General features: G+C 41.3%; 1 protein-coding gene across 2 annotated transcripts in view; it reads right to left on the bottom strand.

Annotated features, from left to right (window-relative positions):
* Positions 1-17,080, bottom strand: part of RAB40B (RAB40B, member RAS oncogene family) — a 31,312-nt gene extending 14,232 nt beyond the window's left edge. Inside the window, exon 1 of one of the 2 annotated variants that reach the window (XM_085298325.1) lies at positions 16,651-17,080. In XM_085298325.1, coding sequence (XP_085154451.1) covers positions 16,651-16,792 — 142 coding nt within the window. In that variant the 5' untranslated portion in view covers positions 16,793-17,080. The remainder of the gene's footprint in view (positions 1-16,650) is intronic. The other variant, XM_085298326.1, reaches the window with a different exon arrangement.
* Positions 17,081-18,299: the final 1,219 nt, after the last annotated feature.

Here is an 18,299-nt window from a genome sequence, read left to right as displayed (position 1 = left end):
ATTTAGGTACACAGAAGCTCTTCATAGCTACATTTTTTTAGTGAGTCAGGTTAAAATCTGAAGATTTCAGAGCACTTTCAGTTAGCTTTAATCCAGACTGCCACCTGCAGAACCAGATCAAATGGTATGGGAAGCAAGAAATGCGTTGCAACCTCATGGCATACCTCCAATATTAATTTGAAAACAAAATTAACAACTGAACCACTCCAAACCTTATTTAAGCCAAAAATCCCCCTAACTAGACTGTTCATTTACAAAATCAATACCTGCATATGTTTTTGTTCGCTGTCCTCTTACTCTCAGCATTAGTAGTTAAACAAGCCAGAACCGTGCATGGTAAATCCACTCTTGCAAAAAGGAACATGCAAACAATCTGTTTGAAGTACATGACTTTTCTTTCTAAATTGTGCCTTAGTTTGCAGTATTGCTGCTAAGATGGATAAGCAAAAACTAAGCACAGAAGAAAAAAAAACAACTGTTTGGAAAGAATAAAACWCTATCTGTCATCAGCTAATAAATCAACTTCTAACCAAAATAAATGCATGATTCATTTCTATTCATTTTAAGAAGGAAGGAAGTAAAGGTCCTGAGGCCTTATTCATTCTTTTCTCTCTTACTATTTCCTAGTGAATAATGAAATTGCCTTTTTAAAAATCTATAAAACCTTAGAAATGTACTTTACAAGAAGGGAGAGAAGGGTCCCCATTTCCTAGTTCAGAACACAGCAGCAACCCCAAGCTTCAGTTTTCATTTTCCTTTCTTCCACTCCTCCAAAAGAAAAGGATATTGAAGGCATACAGTAAACTTGTTAACTAAAATGTTTACTACAAATTTCAGCTAACATCCTCAGATGAAAGCTACTATATATAAACATGTTATTGTATATAAATAGTAGCATGTCCGGAAAAGAGACTGTTATTATTAGCATTATCAGGAAAGAAGTTCTTCCTGTATTTCAGCACACTTTATTCATAACTTTGAAAGAAGTGAAAAGAGATTATTGTATGAATCCCAGAAAGCTCATAATTGACTCTTCTTTCTTCCATAGACGCAAAGGAATAAGCAAAAAGGGAGGCTGCAGCAGTCAGGATCACAAAACACCTCTAGTGCCTGAAAGATCTGTATTCTCCTGCACCTTGATCCAGCTGCTTGTCGAAGACACTCCACTCTCTTCTGTCTGGAAAATTCATCTGAAAAGACAGGGCCTGCAGAACTACCGAATAGACTGGGAATAGTTGTTACTAGCTGGAGAAAAGAATGAGAATCAACAAAGTAGTCGAAGACCTGATAAAATCAGTAAGGCTGGAGTCAGAAATAAAACAGGGACACGGCACCCAAGAAGAGACTGGGCCAGGGCACCCCCAAGAGAATAGTGCCGGCCCACGTGCTGAAGCCATCGCCCTGATACTATCGCTCCAGCCAGTCAAGCCCCATCTTCCACTTAGTTCAAACTGTCACAAGTTAGAACAATATTAAATATTTGGTAAGGAAAAAACTTAAGCAGAAACAGATTATTTGAATGCAACTAGCAGCTATTGATAATGGCTTTAAATGCACGAGACTCTAAAGCTTTTCTGCCAAAAATAACCATTTAACCAAAACCACAGTTTGTCAGGTACACAAACTACCAAAATTTATTCCTGCCCAAAAGGAATTTGTACAGAAAAAGGTTAAATAAGGCAGACTGCAAATACACTTGGAAAAAGGTAAGCATTACAGCATCACTAGGAATTCCATATAGCAAAAAGGAATAGATGCATCTAATTGGTTTTATCCTATTTTGTTATGCTTTTGTTATAAAACAGTTTTCTTCTAGGCCAATTTAAAATAAACTGATTTCAGGTTCTTTGTCTCTAAATTATCTTTCACCCATGTCAGGCTGTCAATCAGAACACAAAAATTCCCTAGCATCATGCCTCTACAAGCCCCAAAATATGATCTGGGGACCTTGGCTCAACATAACTTTTACCAAACAACTGAGTTGGTCTGCTAGACAGATCTGAAGATGGAGCTGAGATAAGATTGTTATTCACTGGCAGCCAAAGTTCTTTATTTTCCTTATGTAAAGTTGAAAATTTCAGCTTACAGTTTGTTGATCGTTCACTCTCCTCCATTGGGACAAGCAACACACTCTTGGCAGAAGACAGTTAGCATGAGTGCTTTTAGCTTTACAATTTCCCCTCTTCTCTTTCCAAACTCTCTGCAAAGGTAATAACTCAGCAAAAAAAAAAAAAAAAAAAAAAAAAAAAAAAAAAAAAAAAAAAAAAAAACAAAAAAAAAAAAAGCAGGAAATTCCCAGTTACAGTCATTGTTACTTCTAAAATAGCAATAGTATTTTAAAATAGCTCTTTTCCAATTAAGATCTGCATTTTATAACAAAGTCGCCCTCAACATTTAGTCCATTTAATATCCAAGTAAAGATGATCATAACTTAGCACTGGTAATCATGGTTTAGAAATTAACCTGCATTATCATCTAAAAAACAAACAAAACCCTCCATTATATCATCTTCTCACTACTACCATTTATCAATTCTTATAAGTAAGAGTTGCTTAGTACACCAGAGAAGAAGTCTCCCAGCATGTGTCAGGCACACTGTTAACTAGCCCCCTTAATCTTCTGACAATTAAATACAGCTTCAAACACTATATCTTGTTTCACCTTTGTGATTCCTGCATTCCCACACAAATGTCAGCTCAAGCAACAGCATACGGTGAGGTGCTCTGCATGCATATCCAGGGAAAACGATCCAGTGCAGAGAGGCTTGGCCGGGCTTAGATAACCAACCATCAGAACAGGAGGAAAAAAAAAATTAATAGAGGAGTGTCCAAAATTCCCAGTGCTCATAGATATCTTCTTCTGGTGTAACAGTTTATCATGAAGTTTAAAAGTTGGGACCAATCGTTCTGGTGTGTGAGGAAGAGACCAGAAGGCAGGATACATTCTCTTTACAAATTCTACAAACCAGGAAAGGAGTGGGAAGCAGTCACTCAGAGCCTGCCTTTACTCAAGTCTTAAACACTACGTTTGAAATATGGGCAGAATCTAGAAGGAGGAATAGTGTTAAAACTACCATATTAAATGCAAATGCAATATTTCACATTTTACAACATAATCCAAAGGAGAACAATGACCTTTTATGTCTTGACACTTCATTAGCAGCAAACCAGTTCAAAAATACTTGGCATGAGAAGAATTACAAGAACATCAAGCAATCATTATTCTGAGTTATTGGTCTAACTAACAGATCACTGAGAGCCACTGCAAACCTCTCCAGTAACTTCACCAGGCTTCAAATCAAGTCTCAAACAAATGCTTCTAAAGATTAGAAGAACATTATCTGTTAAGTAGATCAGGATATTATGACTGAAAAAAATCAATATTCTGTTTCATAAGCATATCCTTATATGTTAAGAAATTCTAAATAATACGTAGGATATAGAACAAGATATAACCAAGGTTCCCCTTCCTTCCTCCATCCCAAATCTACACCTGGATGCCATCAGCACTCCCACAGATCACAGCAGTATTTGCCCCCAAGCAATAAGTTTCAAAAGAAAAAGAGAGGATCCAAAGTACAGGTAGAGTAAAAGAAGGTAATTCCCACTGCCAGTGCAAAGAAGCACTGAATGTTCAAGGGCGGGGGGGTGGGGGGGAGGAGGAAGACTTCAAAAAATAATTCTTTAAGGCAAACAGTAACAAAATTCTGTTGCTATGATAAACTGAAGATCAAAGTTAGAACTAGCAGGTGCGATCATCTTGCTTTAAAGAAACTAGACAGCAAAATTCATACCCTTGTTGAAAAATTACTGTGATAAGCCTCTGTTTCCCAGAAAACAAGTTTGTTACAAGGTAGACAACTATATATTCTATAAATGTCAATGTCAAAGTTGGGTATCTGCAGTGAATCTACACTGAAATCAAAATTCAGTCTGCAGGTCTTAGCCTATGGCTTAAAGAAGCTACCGGTGGGTAACAGTAGAGCACAAGGAGGTATGAGTCTTCCCTTGGGGACAACATGGGTAGAAATGACACAGACAGAAAGCACCACACTGTAGGGAATGGCTATACACACAGCAATATGAACTAGCAGGAGTAATACACTATTTGAGTCTTCCTCACGACCTATAAACAAGCATATCAATACTAAACAGTTCACAAGTCAGCAGAGACCAAGAGTATTTAGTGCACTCCTTGCAGCAATTTGCCTCTAAGGTTATAGTCACAGAATCAGTACGGTTGGAAGGGACCTCTGGAGATCATCTAGTCCAACCCCCCTGCTCAAGCAGGGTCACCTAGAGCATGCTAGACAGGGTTGCATCCAGGCAGGCTTTGAATATCTCCAGAGAAGGAGACTCCACAAACTCGCTGGGCAACCTGTTCCAGTGCCCTGTCACTCTCACAGTGAAGAATTTCCCCCTCACGTTCAGGCAGAACTTCCTGTGGTTCAGTTCGTGCCCTTTGCTGCTTGTCCCATTGCATGGAATAACTGGAAAGAGTTTGGCCCCATCCCCCTGACACCCTCCCTTCAGGTACTTATCCACATTGATGAGATCCCCCCTCAGTCTTCTCCAGGCTGAACAGGCCCAGCTCTCGCAGGCGTTCCTCACAGGGCAGGTGCTCCAGCCCTCTGATCATCTTCGTTGCCCTACGCTGCACTCTCTGCTGTAGCTCCACATCTCTCTTGTACTGAGGAGCCCAGAACTGGATGCAGTACTCGAGATGAGGCCTCCCCAGGGCTGAGGAGAGGGACAGAATCATCTCCCTCAACTTGCTGGCAACACTCTTCCTAATGCACCCCAGGATGCCATTGGCCTTCCTGGCCACAAGAGCACATTGCTGGCTTAGAGTCAACTTGTCATCCACCAGCACTCTCAGGTCCTTCTCTGCAGAGCTGCTCTCCAGCAGCTCAGCCCCCAGCTTGTACTGGTGCATGGAGTTATTTCTGCCTAGGTGCAGGACCCTGCACTTGCCCTTGCTGAACTTCAGGAGGTTCCTCTCTGCCCAGCTCTCCAGCCTGTCCAGGTCTCTCTGGATGGCAGCACAGCCCTCAGGTGTATCAGCCCCTCCTCCCAGCTTGGTAGCATCAGCAACTTGCTGAGGATGCACTCTGTCCCTTAGTCCAGGTCATTGATGAAGAAGTTGAACAGGATGGGACCCAGTACTGAGCCCTGGGGGATGCCACTAGCCACAAGCCTCCAACTAGAAGCTGTGCCACTTAAGACAACCCTAAAGTCCACAGCCTGAACAGGCTACACAGTAAAGAGAGATACTTTAAACAAAGCCAAATACCTTGTATTTACCGACATACCACACTATACCTACATACTAAACCCTACGGCTATATCCTTTCTATACTGTGTATCAACAGCACCAATACTGCTTTTCTAACTTTGAACAAAACATTGATGTCATCAAGACATAATCTGATTACAGCTTGAGTTCATTCCTTTAGAGAATGACAAGAACCTTTAGAAATTAGAAGGAAAAAAATGTATATGGTTATCATTGCACTACCTTTGACTTCTACAGTAATTTGAGAAAGACAGTCTATTTCAACACCCTATATATCATCCACGACATCCACAAGTATCCATCCACACCAGGTCTTTGGTGACAAACAATTACTGTACAAGTCAGATCCCACATTGGACAGTATGAACTGAAATGTAATGGAGTGGCAGAAAGCTTGGTGTTTTTTCATTACTGACAGGTATTAACAGATTCTATGAGCAGGAATTCAACATTAACAGATAACTGAATAGTGCTAGAATGAGAAAGCAAATCTACCTCAACTTCTTACTATTCTGTAACTTCAGTTACAGAAAAAGGCTGACAACACACGAAAGCCTGGAAAGAATTTTCAAACAAAAATCAAACTACCCTTTCAAACAGAAGAAATACCTGAATAGCAACATCTACTATCAGATCCATAGAGAGCAAAGAGGGCCCAGACTGAGGAAAACAGCCTAAATGTTTTTTTTCTGCCACCTGTACTGCCCTTAAAGGATCGAAAACTTCTCACTATAAAAAAAAGAAGAAACATACCTCTCTTCTAGATTTAAAGGAGAAAGACAGACTATACATTAGTTATAGAAATGTCTTGTCCCATTCATCATTTAGTTGCCTTCAGTTTTCTATGCAAGTAAAAAAAAACATACATACATACATATATATATATATATGTATGTATGTATGTATGTATGTATGTATGTATGTATTTCAGTTGAACAGGATCACAGAAAAAAAGGTTGGAGGGACGGGAGGAAGCCACTTAGTCCAACCTCCTGCTCAGGGCAGGATCAGCTGTGAGGTCAACTGAGGTTACTCAGGGCTTTATCCAGTCCGGTCCTGAAAACCTGCATGGATGGAGACTGCACATATCTCTGGGCAACATGTTCCACGGCAGTCCTCATGCCATAGTTAAAAAAGGTTTTCCTTACAGTCACTCTGAACTTTTCTTGTTTCAACCTTTGCCTATTGCTGCTCATCATCCCATGACACACTACTGTGAACCGCCTGGCTCCGACCCTTGATGAGCTCCTCATAGGTATTGGAAGGCTGCTATTAGGTACTCTCAAAGCCTTCTCTTCTCCAGAGAGGTGACTTGTTACTATGCAACTAAATTTCATTTAAGTTGTTAGAACAGCAGACTTTTCTTCACTCAAACTATGGAATTACTTTCCATGCAGTCTTCTGCACTGACCTAGTCTGCCTGGCATATGTTGACGACAAACGCAATGTAGATTGAAACAGGAGAGTGAGTCTATAAAACTATACTTCTCAAACACTACTAGATTAAACTCCTGTTTGGAGACAAAGATGAAAGTTTAAGGGAAATATTACTATACCACATGTGTTCTTGGGCTCTAGAATCTTCTTGCTCTAAGACTAACATCATCCTGAAAGGAACTGTGTTTCTGGTCTGAACTGGAAAGGAAATCAATTTAAAAGTTTATAGGTTATGAATTAAAAAAAAAGATTTTTTTTTCTCCCCTGAATGTGCATTCAATTAAACTACAAACTACCAGTTCAGGAACGATTTGAAAAGCCAAGGCAGTGGTGTCTGCAAACTGCATTTGGCATCTCTACTGAAGAAAACATACACAAAGATTAGGAGAATAGAGTCCTGACTGATTAAGATCATGTGCTGTGCATAGGAGGTAGCACTATCTTCCTAAAAAAGAAAAGAAAGGGCTTGTATCCAGATATCCATGTAAAGATAGCCACTTCACAAGACTCTCCTTATACTCAGTTATTCCACTGAATATATCAGATACGTGACACTCCTTTCCTCAGCCTAGAGTATTAAAACGGCTGCCAGACCTGCTGGGTCTCCTCTGGGTTTTCCAGACAGCAGTTTCATATTTCAAGTACTTAAATATCTCATTTTAAGGCACTGCATAATATGATCTTGCAAATAAAGTATAAGGGCACAGGAGTTATATTAACATGTTGTTGTGGAGGCATGGCTCTGCATGCAGTCTCAACTCGGAGAAGCAGCGAGAGCAACGGCAGGAGCGTAACAGTGAGTCACTAACTACCAAGAGGTGCTGAACATACATAACAAACCCAGGAAAATAAAGAGGTAAAGTCTGAATCATAAGCCTGGAACACATCATGCGGTAAACAAATTATTATGGCAATCAAGCACAAGTGATCAGCCTGCATTTGAACGTGTGAAAGACAGCTGCAACTCATTTGAGGCAAACATACCACTGCTGGAGTGCAGCTCACCTGCAAAAGTCGCATGTTCAACCTCCTCTACATCTCCAAACACATGGAGCAGTTTAACTGGCCACGTATTAAGAATAAATGGGACTTTTTAAACATATTATCTTCTCCTGACCCAAGGTAAACGATGTTTATAAAATACATTTCTCTCCACACAGAGATATGTGTACTGAAGCACACTTGAAGAATATGGATTTTTTTTTTTTTTTTTTAAGAAACAAGCTCAGTTAAAGCAGGTATTTATGGCACTGGAGTTTATGTTATATGAACACGGAGACACAAAAATAATTTACTAGGGAGAAACTTTGGCTATTTTGATTCAACATCTTATCTTACTGCTACACTCTTTACTGTGTTCATGACAGTCCAGAGATGGTCTTACACTAATCAGTATTGAATGTTTCAGTCACAGAATCCCACTTATTTTAACATATGATTTTTTTTTAATATATAACTTTCTGTGCCTTTTTCCTGACTAAGTATAATTTTTTAACTAAAAAACCCACTCAGATTAGCCATTTTCATAGAAGAAATAGTTGTGAAGAACTTTAAATTCCATTTAAAAAAACCAAGTTCTCTGTAAACATAAGAAAAAGATTTTCTTCCCTCCCTAAATATTGGATTAGGAAAATAGGAAGGCACATGAGGGGAACAGACTTCAGAGAGTAGCCAGGCTTGCCCATTCTTCCTAACAACAGTAACAAAGACGCTACATAATGCTAGGCTAAAGGGACTCAAGAGAACACTTTGTATGCTCTTCACTTAAAAATAAAATACCTTTTAAATCATACGCAGTTATTACCCATCCCAGAATTTTTCATTGCACTCACTCCACCTCTGAATATTAATCTATCAGTTCCTACTTGGAAATACAATATTCACAACATTCTGAAATTCAAGATAACTTCAGAGTAAGAGCCCTTCTATAAACAGCTATTTATATATTTCTGCAACAGTCACAAATTTTGACTTGGCAAAAGTGTTTCTGTAAGTACATAAGAGTGTTTTCATTGCTAGGTCCTATTTATCCTTCCACAGTTGAAGAAGCCTTACTTTTCTTGTCCTATGTAGGATTCTCATCTTGCCTTGGGCATATTTCAGAGATTTGGTTCAGCCTATATGCGCGTTTTATGACCTGGTAAGTGTTTCACCTCCCTGGAAGTGAACATCCTTCAGGGTTTGAAAAATACACCTCCTGTAAAGAATTGCCAGTAAGATCCAGCAAGTCTCAACTGAACACAGCACGTGTATTCCTCTCACCAATATGCAAACAGATTAACAGTCTACTTACCATATCAAACAAGAATGTAATCATACCAAGAGCAGGTATGTGCTGTATTAAAGACTCAAGGCAGCTGCTCCTCAACATACTTTGTCATGGCTTGTTACTGATGATACTTTCTCTTTTCTTCTTATCCCACCCAGCTGAAATAGGTTCTCATTCCTGCCCAGGAATGGAGGGATTTTAAAAGTCCAGCAACTAGCATTGTTCACATCTTTACAGTAGCTTGTGGCAGCTAAGAGAATATCCTAACTTCCCGGTAATTAGCTTTCTAATTTCCCACTGATTTGAGTGACAATTTAGATACCTAAGTAGCTATTGTGAATATCAGTATTTTTCTTGACTTTGCCCTGGGTAAGTACTAGGTTATACTCAATATCATCAGATTATTTTATTTTACCTTTCAAGAAGGCTGGACACTAAACGTATGCTATATGTTAGTAAGTCAGTGTTTGATCTCTTGTTACATGCAGAATATGCAATCACGTCTAAGGATTATCTGAAAGAAAAGTAGTAACGCTAACAGAACAGGCAACAGCTTCACTAACCTGATGAAACTGCAGCTCTAACTGGAGTATTTGACAACTTAAATCAACTTACATAGTTTATACTTCTATATTACAGTAGATGAAAATTTAAAAGAAAGGAATAGTTATTTATACAGCTATGTTTCACTGTATCAACAGATCTAGATACTGATGAAAAACAGCATAGCAAACTCAAAGCAAACTTGTTTGCTGTGTTACATTTGTGATGATCCTTAAATAAAACTGGCATAACACATGCCAGCCAATACTGTTAATATTTTGTGTAAATACTGGCTTAGTTTTTCATAGTTTACATTTTCACATTAAGCAAAAAACAAAAAAATAGCTGAATAAATATAACACAAATTTTTTAAAAATTAGACAATTTCTATTTCTAATCTCATTTTCCATTCTCATTTAGCTCTCAGAACAAAACGAATTTACAGCAATATGTAAACATAATTTAATCAACATATTGGATAAAACTTAAACCCAAGACAGAAAAAAAAAAATTTTGATTAGGTCTAGGTCAAAACAGTTTAAAAGGACTTGATTCTCTTGAAGTCCAACCACTTCTCAAAACAACCTGAGCTTTTCCTTTCATGTTGCACACCTGTCTGGGAATCTCGTGGTAATTTTGTTTTAACAGTAACTTTCCCACTCCCTCACACCTGTGGAAAAAGTGTGTGTATATACATGTAGGGGAGAGAGTAGCCCAAGGGAAACCGAGACAGACAGTATACAGAGCTACTGAATGTGCGTGAGAAAGATGAGTAAACTCTTGCTATAGTCCCTTTGGCTGCAGTAACGTAGAGTGCTACTTGCAGCAATAGCAAATACCAAATTCAGACAAGCGTGTGCAGGTGGGTTTTAGCCAGGAGCATGAAAACCATCTGCGTGGTGTTAAGATTTTAAAGTTTCTTCCTTTTGAGACTGTACAACGCAGTAATATACTTGACCAATAATCATGGGGGTTGTTTGGTCATTTGTTTTTAAATCGGCCTTGCTAAGAAACAAGAAGGCCAGCTATTGATAAAGAACGAGTTAGACAAATACCTGGTCTGGCTGGGTTTGACTGCTCAGTTTGGAGAAATAGAGAAAACGGATTTTTCTCCATTAAAAAAAAATCCCTTGAAACGGTGGGGTGTGGAAAGAGCCAGGAAAAAAGTGAATCTAAGCCTAGTGCTTAATTAGGTTTCCAAGACTCATGTAAAGCAACTTCTGAACAACATGATGAAGTTATAAGACAGTATCATCCATGTCATAGATAAAAGAACAAGTGCCACAACACCTGAGTTGAGTTATATTAAGCCAAAGAAAGCTGGCTAAGCAGATGATGTGTAATAAAGCAACAGAAAAAATAATTTTATGAAAGGCTGGAAGAAACATAAACCCTGCTAAGCAAGCCTCAGATTACTATTGCTCAAGCAAGGTGAATACTGTTTCAATAGATATGCAAGAGCAGCTAACAAGTATAAATAAACCAACAACACTGATTGATCTGAGAATCAGCTAGAGTACCCTTTACCATATTGTTTAAGAAGAATTTGGAAAGAAAAAAAGAAAAGCTGTGTCAAGTACGTTGCCATGTATCAGGGAAGAAAACTTGATGCACTGGTCTCAGGAGGAAGACAGCTCTCAGCATGACAAATTAACAGAAGAGTTAACTCAAGCCTCTAAACTTCAAAACGCGAGGGGGGCCAGGGAAGGATGGGGGCACACGAATGAAACTCAAGGACAAAACCAATCTGAATTAGATTATAAGCATGCTTATATTTTAAGACTGGAAAGTATCTATGAGAATTAAGACAAGAACAAAGGGAATTAGCTCAGCTTGGGATTCCCTTAGGCCTGCACAAGCTGCAGGTTTCTCAGTTAACATGCATCTCTCATAGTTAACTGCTTATTAAGCAGAATTGCAGCCCTCCAGTGCTATCAGCTGGAGGAGACAAAAAAGCAGTTACAGGTGGTAGAAAAGGAGCCACCCTTTCCACTTTTCCCTTAAAAACACCAGAAAGGAAAGAGCAAATAGTAAGTTCTGTTTACTGAACTTTCTTCTCACTGTGTAATACAATTTAAAATTAATAAAGCCTTTTAGCAGCAAGCACAGCTCCAGTGAGATAACACACTGAAGGGGTAATCGTAACATACTTGGGGCAGGATCCATTACTGCTTTACAGTCTCATCCAAAAATAGGTTATGTGCTCTATTTGAGGTGCTTATTTCTCTCCACTAATGCGACAGAAGCCTGCAGTGACAAGATTAGACACTATGTGTCTTCTAGGGGCTTAAACTCGACGTATAAAATCAAACCTTATCTGCCCTTTCTTACACAAGAAAGAAGTTTAAATCCTTTTTAGCTGAGGTCAATGTGCATACAAATTGGATTTTAATAAAATTTAAGGGAAAAAAAATCCCTGTCTATTCAACACTTTAGAAAAGTTACTTCACGACAGCTAACAGTGTCCAATTTTTGCTTTCCTTGTGCTGCAAGATAAAGCCCAGCCTACCTTATAGGCAAGTATAATTAACCTCAAAAGATGTTTATATACCCACCCGCACTGATGCTCACCACCTTGAAATGACTCTTCTGCTACAGAATGGTCTAAAGGTTGTTCCCAAAGTTGGTAATACATGCAAAGAAACACAGAAATGCAGTGGTGTTGCCATTAGTTTCTATTTCAATCTTTAGATCATGATGTGTTGGATTCAGAGCAAGTCAGGGACAAGTCAGCAATTATACTTAACATTATACTAGTAGAAAATAAAACTTTATTCCCCCTTCCTTTCAGTCAAGGAACATTTTTAAAGTTTCTCTGATCTGTCTTCACAAAACTGTATTTTTTAAAGCAGATTTGGGAGGGAAGACTTCTTTCCCTTAGTTCTGTATTCATCTAGTCTTGGCATGGGGAAGGCACCCACAGCTCAGATCACAAATCTGAGCCTCTTCATTTTAGATGTTAATAATACTGCCTTTTGGTTCCTTATTTTAGCTAGAGCCCTTTCCTTCCTCTATGACCAGCTTTACGCTACAAAATGGCTTTCATCTATTACAAATTTGCAAGTGATTGGTGAGAGCCAACACAAACTATAACCTTAGTCCGGTCTGTCTGCTGAGATGCAAACAGTGGACAACTATCCCAGTTTAAATGCTCCCAAAGTATAAGAATAATCTGGTTCTCTCCATTAAGGCCTATTTGAGGTTGGGACATCCATGCTCTAACCGCTCAGTGATCAAATCAACGGTTTATAAAAGCCACCGATTCTTACACACCAGGATCTAATCAAATATTCAGATAAGACAGTCCGTACTCAAAGACGTTCTCAATCTAAGGACATATAGAAATTATGGAAGACAAACAACTGTGATATGAATTTAAGGGGATTAACAAAAAAGCCAAGTGAGAAAGGACTAAAGACAATTTGTTAGTTTAAAATTTGATGTTCCTGCAAGGAAAGGAGTAAGAGTACACAGGTTTGAGCAATCATTCCTTTGAGTCTCTGCATTAGGCAGTCACATTGCAAGCACAATTTTCTCTATTCCAGTACAAAAGCAGTAGTGAAATACTGGTGAATAGAAAAAAAAAAATCTACTAATGCAAAACATCAAAATATTTTTCTACTCAGTGACAGCACATCTAGAGTTTTATGTTCTAGCCTAGAAGCAATAACTTCCTCTGAATTTTTTCAGACAGATAATTTAACAATGCTTAGAAGCAAAGTTCCGCTTGCTCTCTCTAAGACCAGCTTTGTGTAGTTCTTACTAGATGAGACCAAGTTTGTCTCACCTACTGCAATTCCAGTTTTAAAGAAGATGTACGAAACCTATAAAGGCAGGTTTCCCAAGCAACTAACCTTACTGCCTACTTGCCCATCTCCAGGACAAGCACTTCCTAAATTATAGATTACACTCACATGTGCCCACCTCATGAGGAAAGACATGGATCTTCCATGTCAGACCTTGCTTTACTGCTTCATTAAAGCTTCTTCCTTTCTTCTTTCCAAACCAGAGCCATTAAGAAGATTCAGAGATCAAGAGACTGTGCTGTTTCTTAAGAGCTGAATTATACCAAATACTTTCATATCATGACTTGTGGACCAGTAGTAGCTTGTTGGGACTCAACTGATCACATGATGCTGGCTTTCCTTCCTACCTCCTAGATTCTATAGCATTATTGTGTACCCATTAAAATAAATAAATAAATAAATAAATAAAAAGTAAGATACATCCCTGCAGTAGTTTCCCAGGAATGAGACTGCAAAATGATTTCTGATTAGTTAAAAAAAAGTGCCTGTGAAAAATTAATTTGTGATTTACACAACTAAAACTTGAGTCCATACACTTGAGATGAGACAGTAATATTGCTTTACACAAGGCCTTCAGATGTTTTTATTTTCTTTTTAAAAACCTGTTCTAGTCAACTTCAGGTTTTGCTTTATGTTCATCCTCTTTACCTTCTCAACTATCTTTGACCCTGCTGAAGATAACAAACAAACAAACAAAGCCCTTGATATATTTGCTGATGAGTCTGTCCTCACTCAGCCTTTCTTCTGCCTCTCCATATTCTATGGGGTTTGTTTAGATTCTCCTTCTTAAAGGAGACAAATACTGTTCAATACCTCAACCTTCCCTATATTTCCTCTACAAATGCTCTGCCCTTTTCAAGGCACTGACAGAGCCTCTTCCTGCTGCCTCCTGTTGTTTAGCACAGGAAGGAATGCTAACACTACCAGAGCTGAATTCTAACTCTTCTTCCTCAACTCTAGTGACACTGCTGCCCTTCCAGAAACCCAGCCCTGTAACTTTAGGATCATCTTTCCATTCTATCCACAGAATTGGTAACAATAACCTTATCTCTCCGAACATCTACAGCCCTTATCAAAGGCCTCATCTTTCCATCATTATGGCCACCCTTTGCAGCGCATTCTTTCCAACCTTCTCACCATTCGTATTCCCACCTTCAATCTACTTAATGTCAGCAGCTAGAATAGTCTCCTTCCTGTTGGTATAGGTGTCAAATTCTGTCTCTCTTACACATACTAATTTAAACAAGTAACTGTCAGAATTTCCTTGCTTCACCATACTAACCTGTTTGTTCTCATTTTCAAGGCTCTTCAGAAGTCTGCCTCTCTCTTCTCAGATGCTCTCATCTCTTATCCTGTCATGTCCTCTCTTTCACTGAGTTCCCCAAAGCATTCCCATTCATCAAGCTCTGCAACAAAGTTTTGTCACTTCAAAGCTCATACACGTGGCACATTTTGACTGGATCTATCACACCACTATCTTTTCTTTTCCCTATTCAGAGACCTAGTTGGCATTATGATAGTGACAGAAGTCAAAAAAAGTAGTGTCTACCAAGCTGTCAAATTAAATTAGAAAGTGAGTCATTAAACCAACAAGATGTTTAGTTCTATCCCTCTCCCTGCACTTCCTGATTTTCACACAAGCTTGCACAGACTCCCCACAGCTGCATCCTATGCAGCCATATTCAAATGATGTGGAAGATGCTGAGAGGCTATGGGCAGAGGAGTATCAGTCTGTCAAAGCAGCTCAGCAGTGCACATGCAGTCAGTTAACTGCAAGATCAAGGCTTTGTAGCTTGAGGTCTTCAGGACTGTCTTTCTCTTTTAACACATTTCTTTATAACCCTCTCTTGGAACACGCTCATCTTCTCATGGTTAACAACTCCCTTCACTCTCTGCGAAACAATGAGCTTTGCATTGCACAGTTTACTTACTACTTTGTAATTTTTTTTTTACTACTCTGTATATTTTAGTTTAGTTACTCATAGTGATAAAGAATTTCCAAGCTGTATGTTACATTCTTGCAAAAGAAGTTCCAAAAGAACCTTTCTATTTCTTTGCTGTCAAGAAATCTATTAACAGACACAGTGTTAGCCACACAACTTAAACAACGTTTAAGAGCAATACACAAGCATCACAAGGTTTACATGCAAGTGTCTGAAGTACGACCGATGAGCCTGGGAGCTGCTCTAACATTCTCACTCAGTTACGTCAAGACACATTGGAGACTAAAGCGTTCTTTCGACATAAGAATTTATAAACCATGCTGTGCATGCAGAACAGAGCCAGACTAGGCACACTCTCCCCAAGCCTTCCTTCCCTTTTCTCCCACTTCATGATGGCCCAGCAGGAAGAGTAAATAGGCTGCTACATCCCAAGGAATAATTCAGCAAAACTATTAAGCAAACATTCTAAAAAACACATCGATACCTTCATGATACTGTCTGACTCATAAGAGTTCATACAAGGAACACTCCCCTCGTGAGTTTTTTGCCTTGAATCTGTACAGAGCCTAAGCCACTGTAAAGCCTTCCAGTGAACTAACTAGACACTTTTACTGCCAATAATTTAAAGAAACGTGTAACTTTACAGGATAACTTGCCTTTCAATAGGCTGCATTATAAATTTGCACAAAATAAAGTGCAAGAGGTTGTGTTCTAGGAAAATGAGATGGAGGGAGTGAAAAAAAAGGGGGAAGGGGGAAAAGGATTATAGAAATCCCCCTTTCCCCAAGCTGCTAGCCGAGTTTTAAGTTGGCCTGCAACGTTCCCAGCCCTGCATCTTGCAGACAGAAGGTATCTGCCACGGACGCAGCTTGTCGGTCCTGCCCTTTAAAAGGTGTTAGTGAAAGAACAGGCTACAAATACGAACCTTGATCTTAAAGGGCGACCCTTCAATATGAAAAATATGAGAATTAAGGAAAAGAGAGAAAGAGAGAGAGAGAAATTCTTCTTTTCTACTATTCCAGTGAAAGCCATTTCACAGGATATACCTTCGCTGTTTAACAAAGATCCTTTACTAGAAAAAAATATGTTATTAGTTTTTCTCTTCATTTACTGACAACAACAGCTAACTGCTTGCTTAGCAAGACGATAATTCCTTAAGCAACACGTTTTGAGAGAAACGTCTGCATGCAGGAAACCTGTCCGTGAGACGACGCCACCAGCGCAGCACTCGAGACCCAAACGGGGCGCAGCTGCCCTCAACGCGAGCTACCGCCCGCCGCCCGCCGGCCCCGCTTCGCCGGCGCCCGGGGCGCCGCGCGGCAAGCGGCGGAGGCGGCTCTTCCCGCGCCTCCCTCACCCATGTGGTAGCCGTAGGGCGACTCGGCGGCGCCGTCCTGCAGGCTGGCCAGGATCTCGCCCTTGCCTACGTCGCTGTCGCCCACCAGCAGGAACTTCAGCAGGAAATCGTAGGCTTTCACCGGGCTTCCCAGGCGGCTCATCCTCGCCGCGGGCTCAGCTCCCGCCGCCCATGCCCGGGCCCGGAGGGGGCAGGCAGCGGCATGCCCGGCGCGGGATCCCGCCGTGTCAGCGGCGAGGGGCGGCAGCGCGCGTCATGCCGCCACGCAGCGAGCGGCGCCCCCGGTCAGGGGGTCCGACCCCCCCCCGCCCCGGGGGCGGCTCAGAGCGGCCCGGGGAGGCGGCGGAGGGGGCAGCGGGGGCTCAGTCAGCGCCGCGCGTCGCCGCCGCCTCGCGCTGCCCTCAGCCGACCGAGCAGCGCGCAGTCTGCCTCCGGCCACGGTGCTGACAGGCGCCGAGCCCCGCCCCCTCGCCCTGCTATTRGCCGGCTAGCTGGCGCTCCCGCCCTCTCCAACCTTTATTGGTGCTCCGAGGCACTACCCCCACCCCTACACGCTTCGAGGGGGGCTGCTCTCCCACCATTTCCCCTTATTGGTGTACCAAAAACGAACTAGCCCCGCCCCCCCAGCTCCCATTGGAGGGGGGCAGACCTCGACCGCCCCCCTCCTCATGTTCCCAGCGGGACACAGCGGCTCAGTTGCTAGGTGGCTCCAAGCTCGCCATTGGCTCCCTCGCTCGTCAATCACCCTTAGTCTCGCCTCCCCGCGGGAAGCGACCTGTTTACCCGCAGCGTGTTTACGCGACAGTCGCGTGGGTAGCGCTGGGGCTCGCTGACGGAGCCGGGAGGCCGCACGTTCGAGCCCCAATCCACCCTCCAGCGGGGACTGGCGGCAATTGCAGTGCTGCCGCCCGCAGTAGAGCTGGCCACTCGCCCACAGGTTTGCAGTAACTACCGAGCATGCACGCAAATAAACGCCCCTGGGACTCGAGTACAGCAGCAGTGTAATRGTGGTGGAAAGCTCTGTGAAGTAGTGGCAGGTTAGGGACCACGGTCATTTCTCACTTTGCACTTGCACCCTCTCCCCCCCCCCCCAAGGTACCACACTGCCCCTCACAAGGCACAAGGCCTTGGAAGTCATTCATTCTGCAGACTTTAGTCTTCCTTTTACCCTCAGATCTACTTCAGTGATAGCTTGCCTTGCCCTCTCCCCATCCTCATTCAAATATTCACAAAGAAATCCACGAGGATGAGACTGGAATGGAGCACCAGCCAGCCTGAGCTTTCCTCCAAGTCCTGCAATCCAGCCTCGTAACACATGCACATGAGAACAAAAGCCTATTGCCTTCCTTGACAATACTGCAAAGCACATATTAAAAGCAGCACACAGGGAGCTGGAGGAGAGGGGTCATCTTTGGAGTAAGTGTTCACCCTTCACACGCTATTAATGCAGCGAGTTTCTGGAACGAGCTGCATCAGTGCATCACATCCAAACCCAGGTGTTAGACCAGCAGAAAAACAAAACCACAAGCAGCTGAACAACAGTTTACAGAAAAATCTAATAAATAAACAAAAAACTTACCATAATGCAGACCTTCACTGCCCAAACTCTGTGCTAAGCCTTTTATGACCTTGTGGCCTATCTCTCGGCA

The sequence above is a fragment of the Rhea americana genome, unplaced genomic scaffold, assembly GCF_003343005.1.
Source record: "Rhea americana isolate MKP2758 unplaced genomic scaffold, rheAme1 scaffold_138, whole genome shotgun sequence".
Lineage (NCBI taxonomy): Eukaryota > Metazoa > Chordata > Aves > Rheiformes > Rheidae > Rhea > Rhea americana.
Note: the sequence above shows the minus strand (reverse complement) of the source record. Positions and strands in the feature narration are given on the sequence as shown.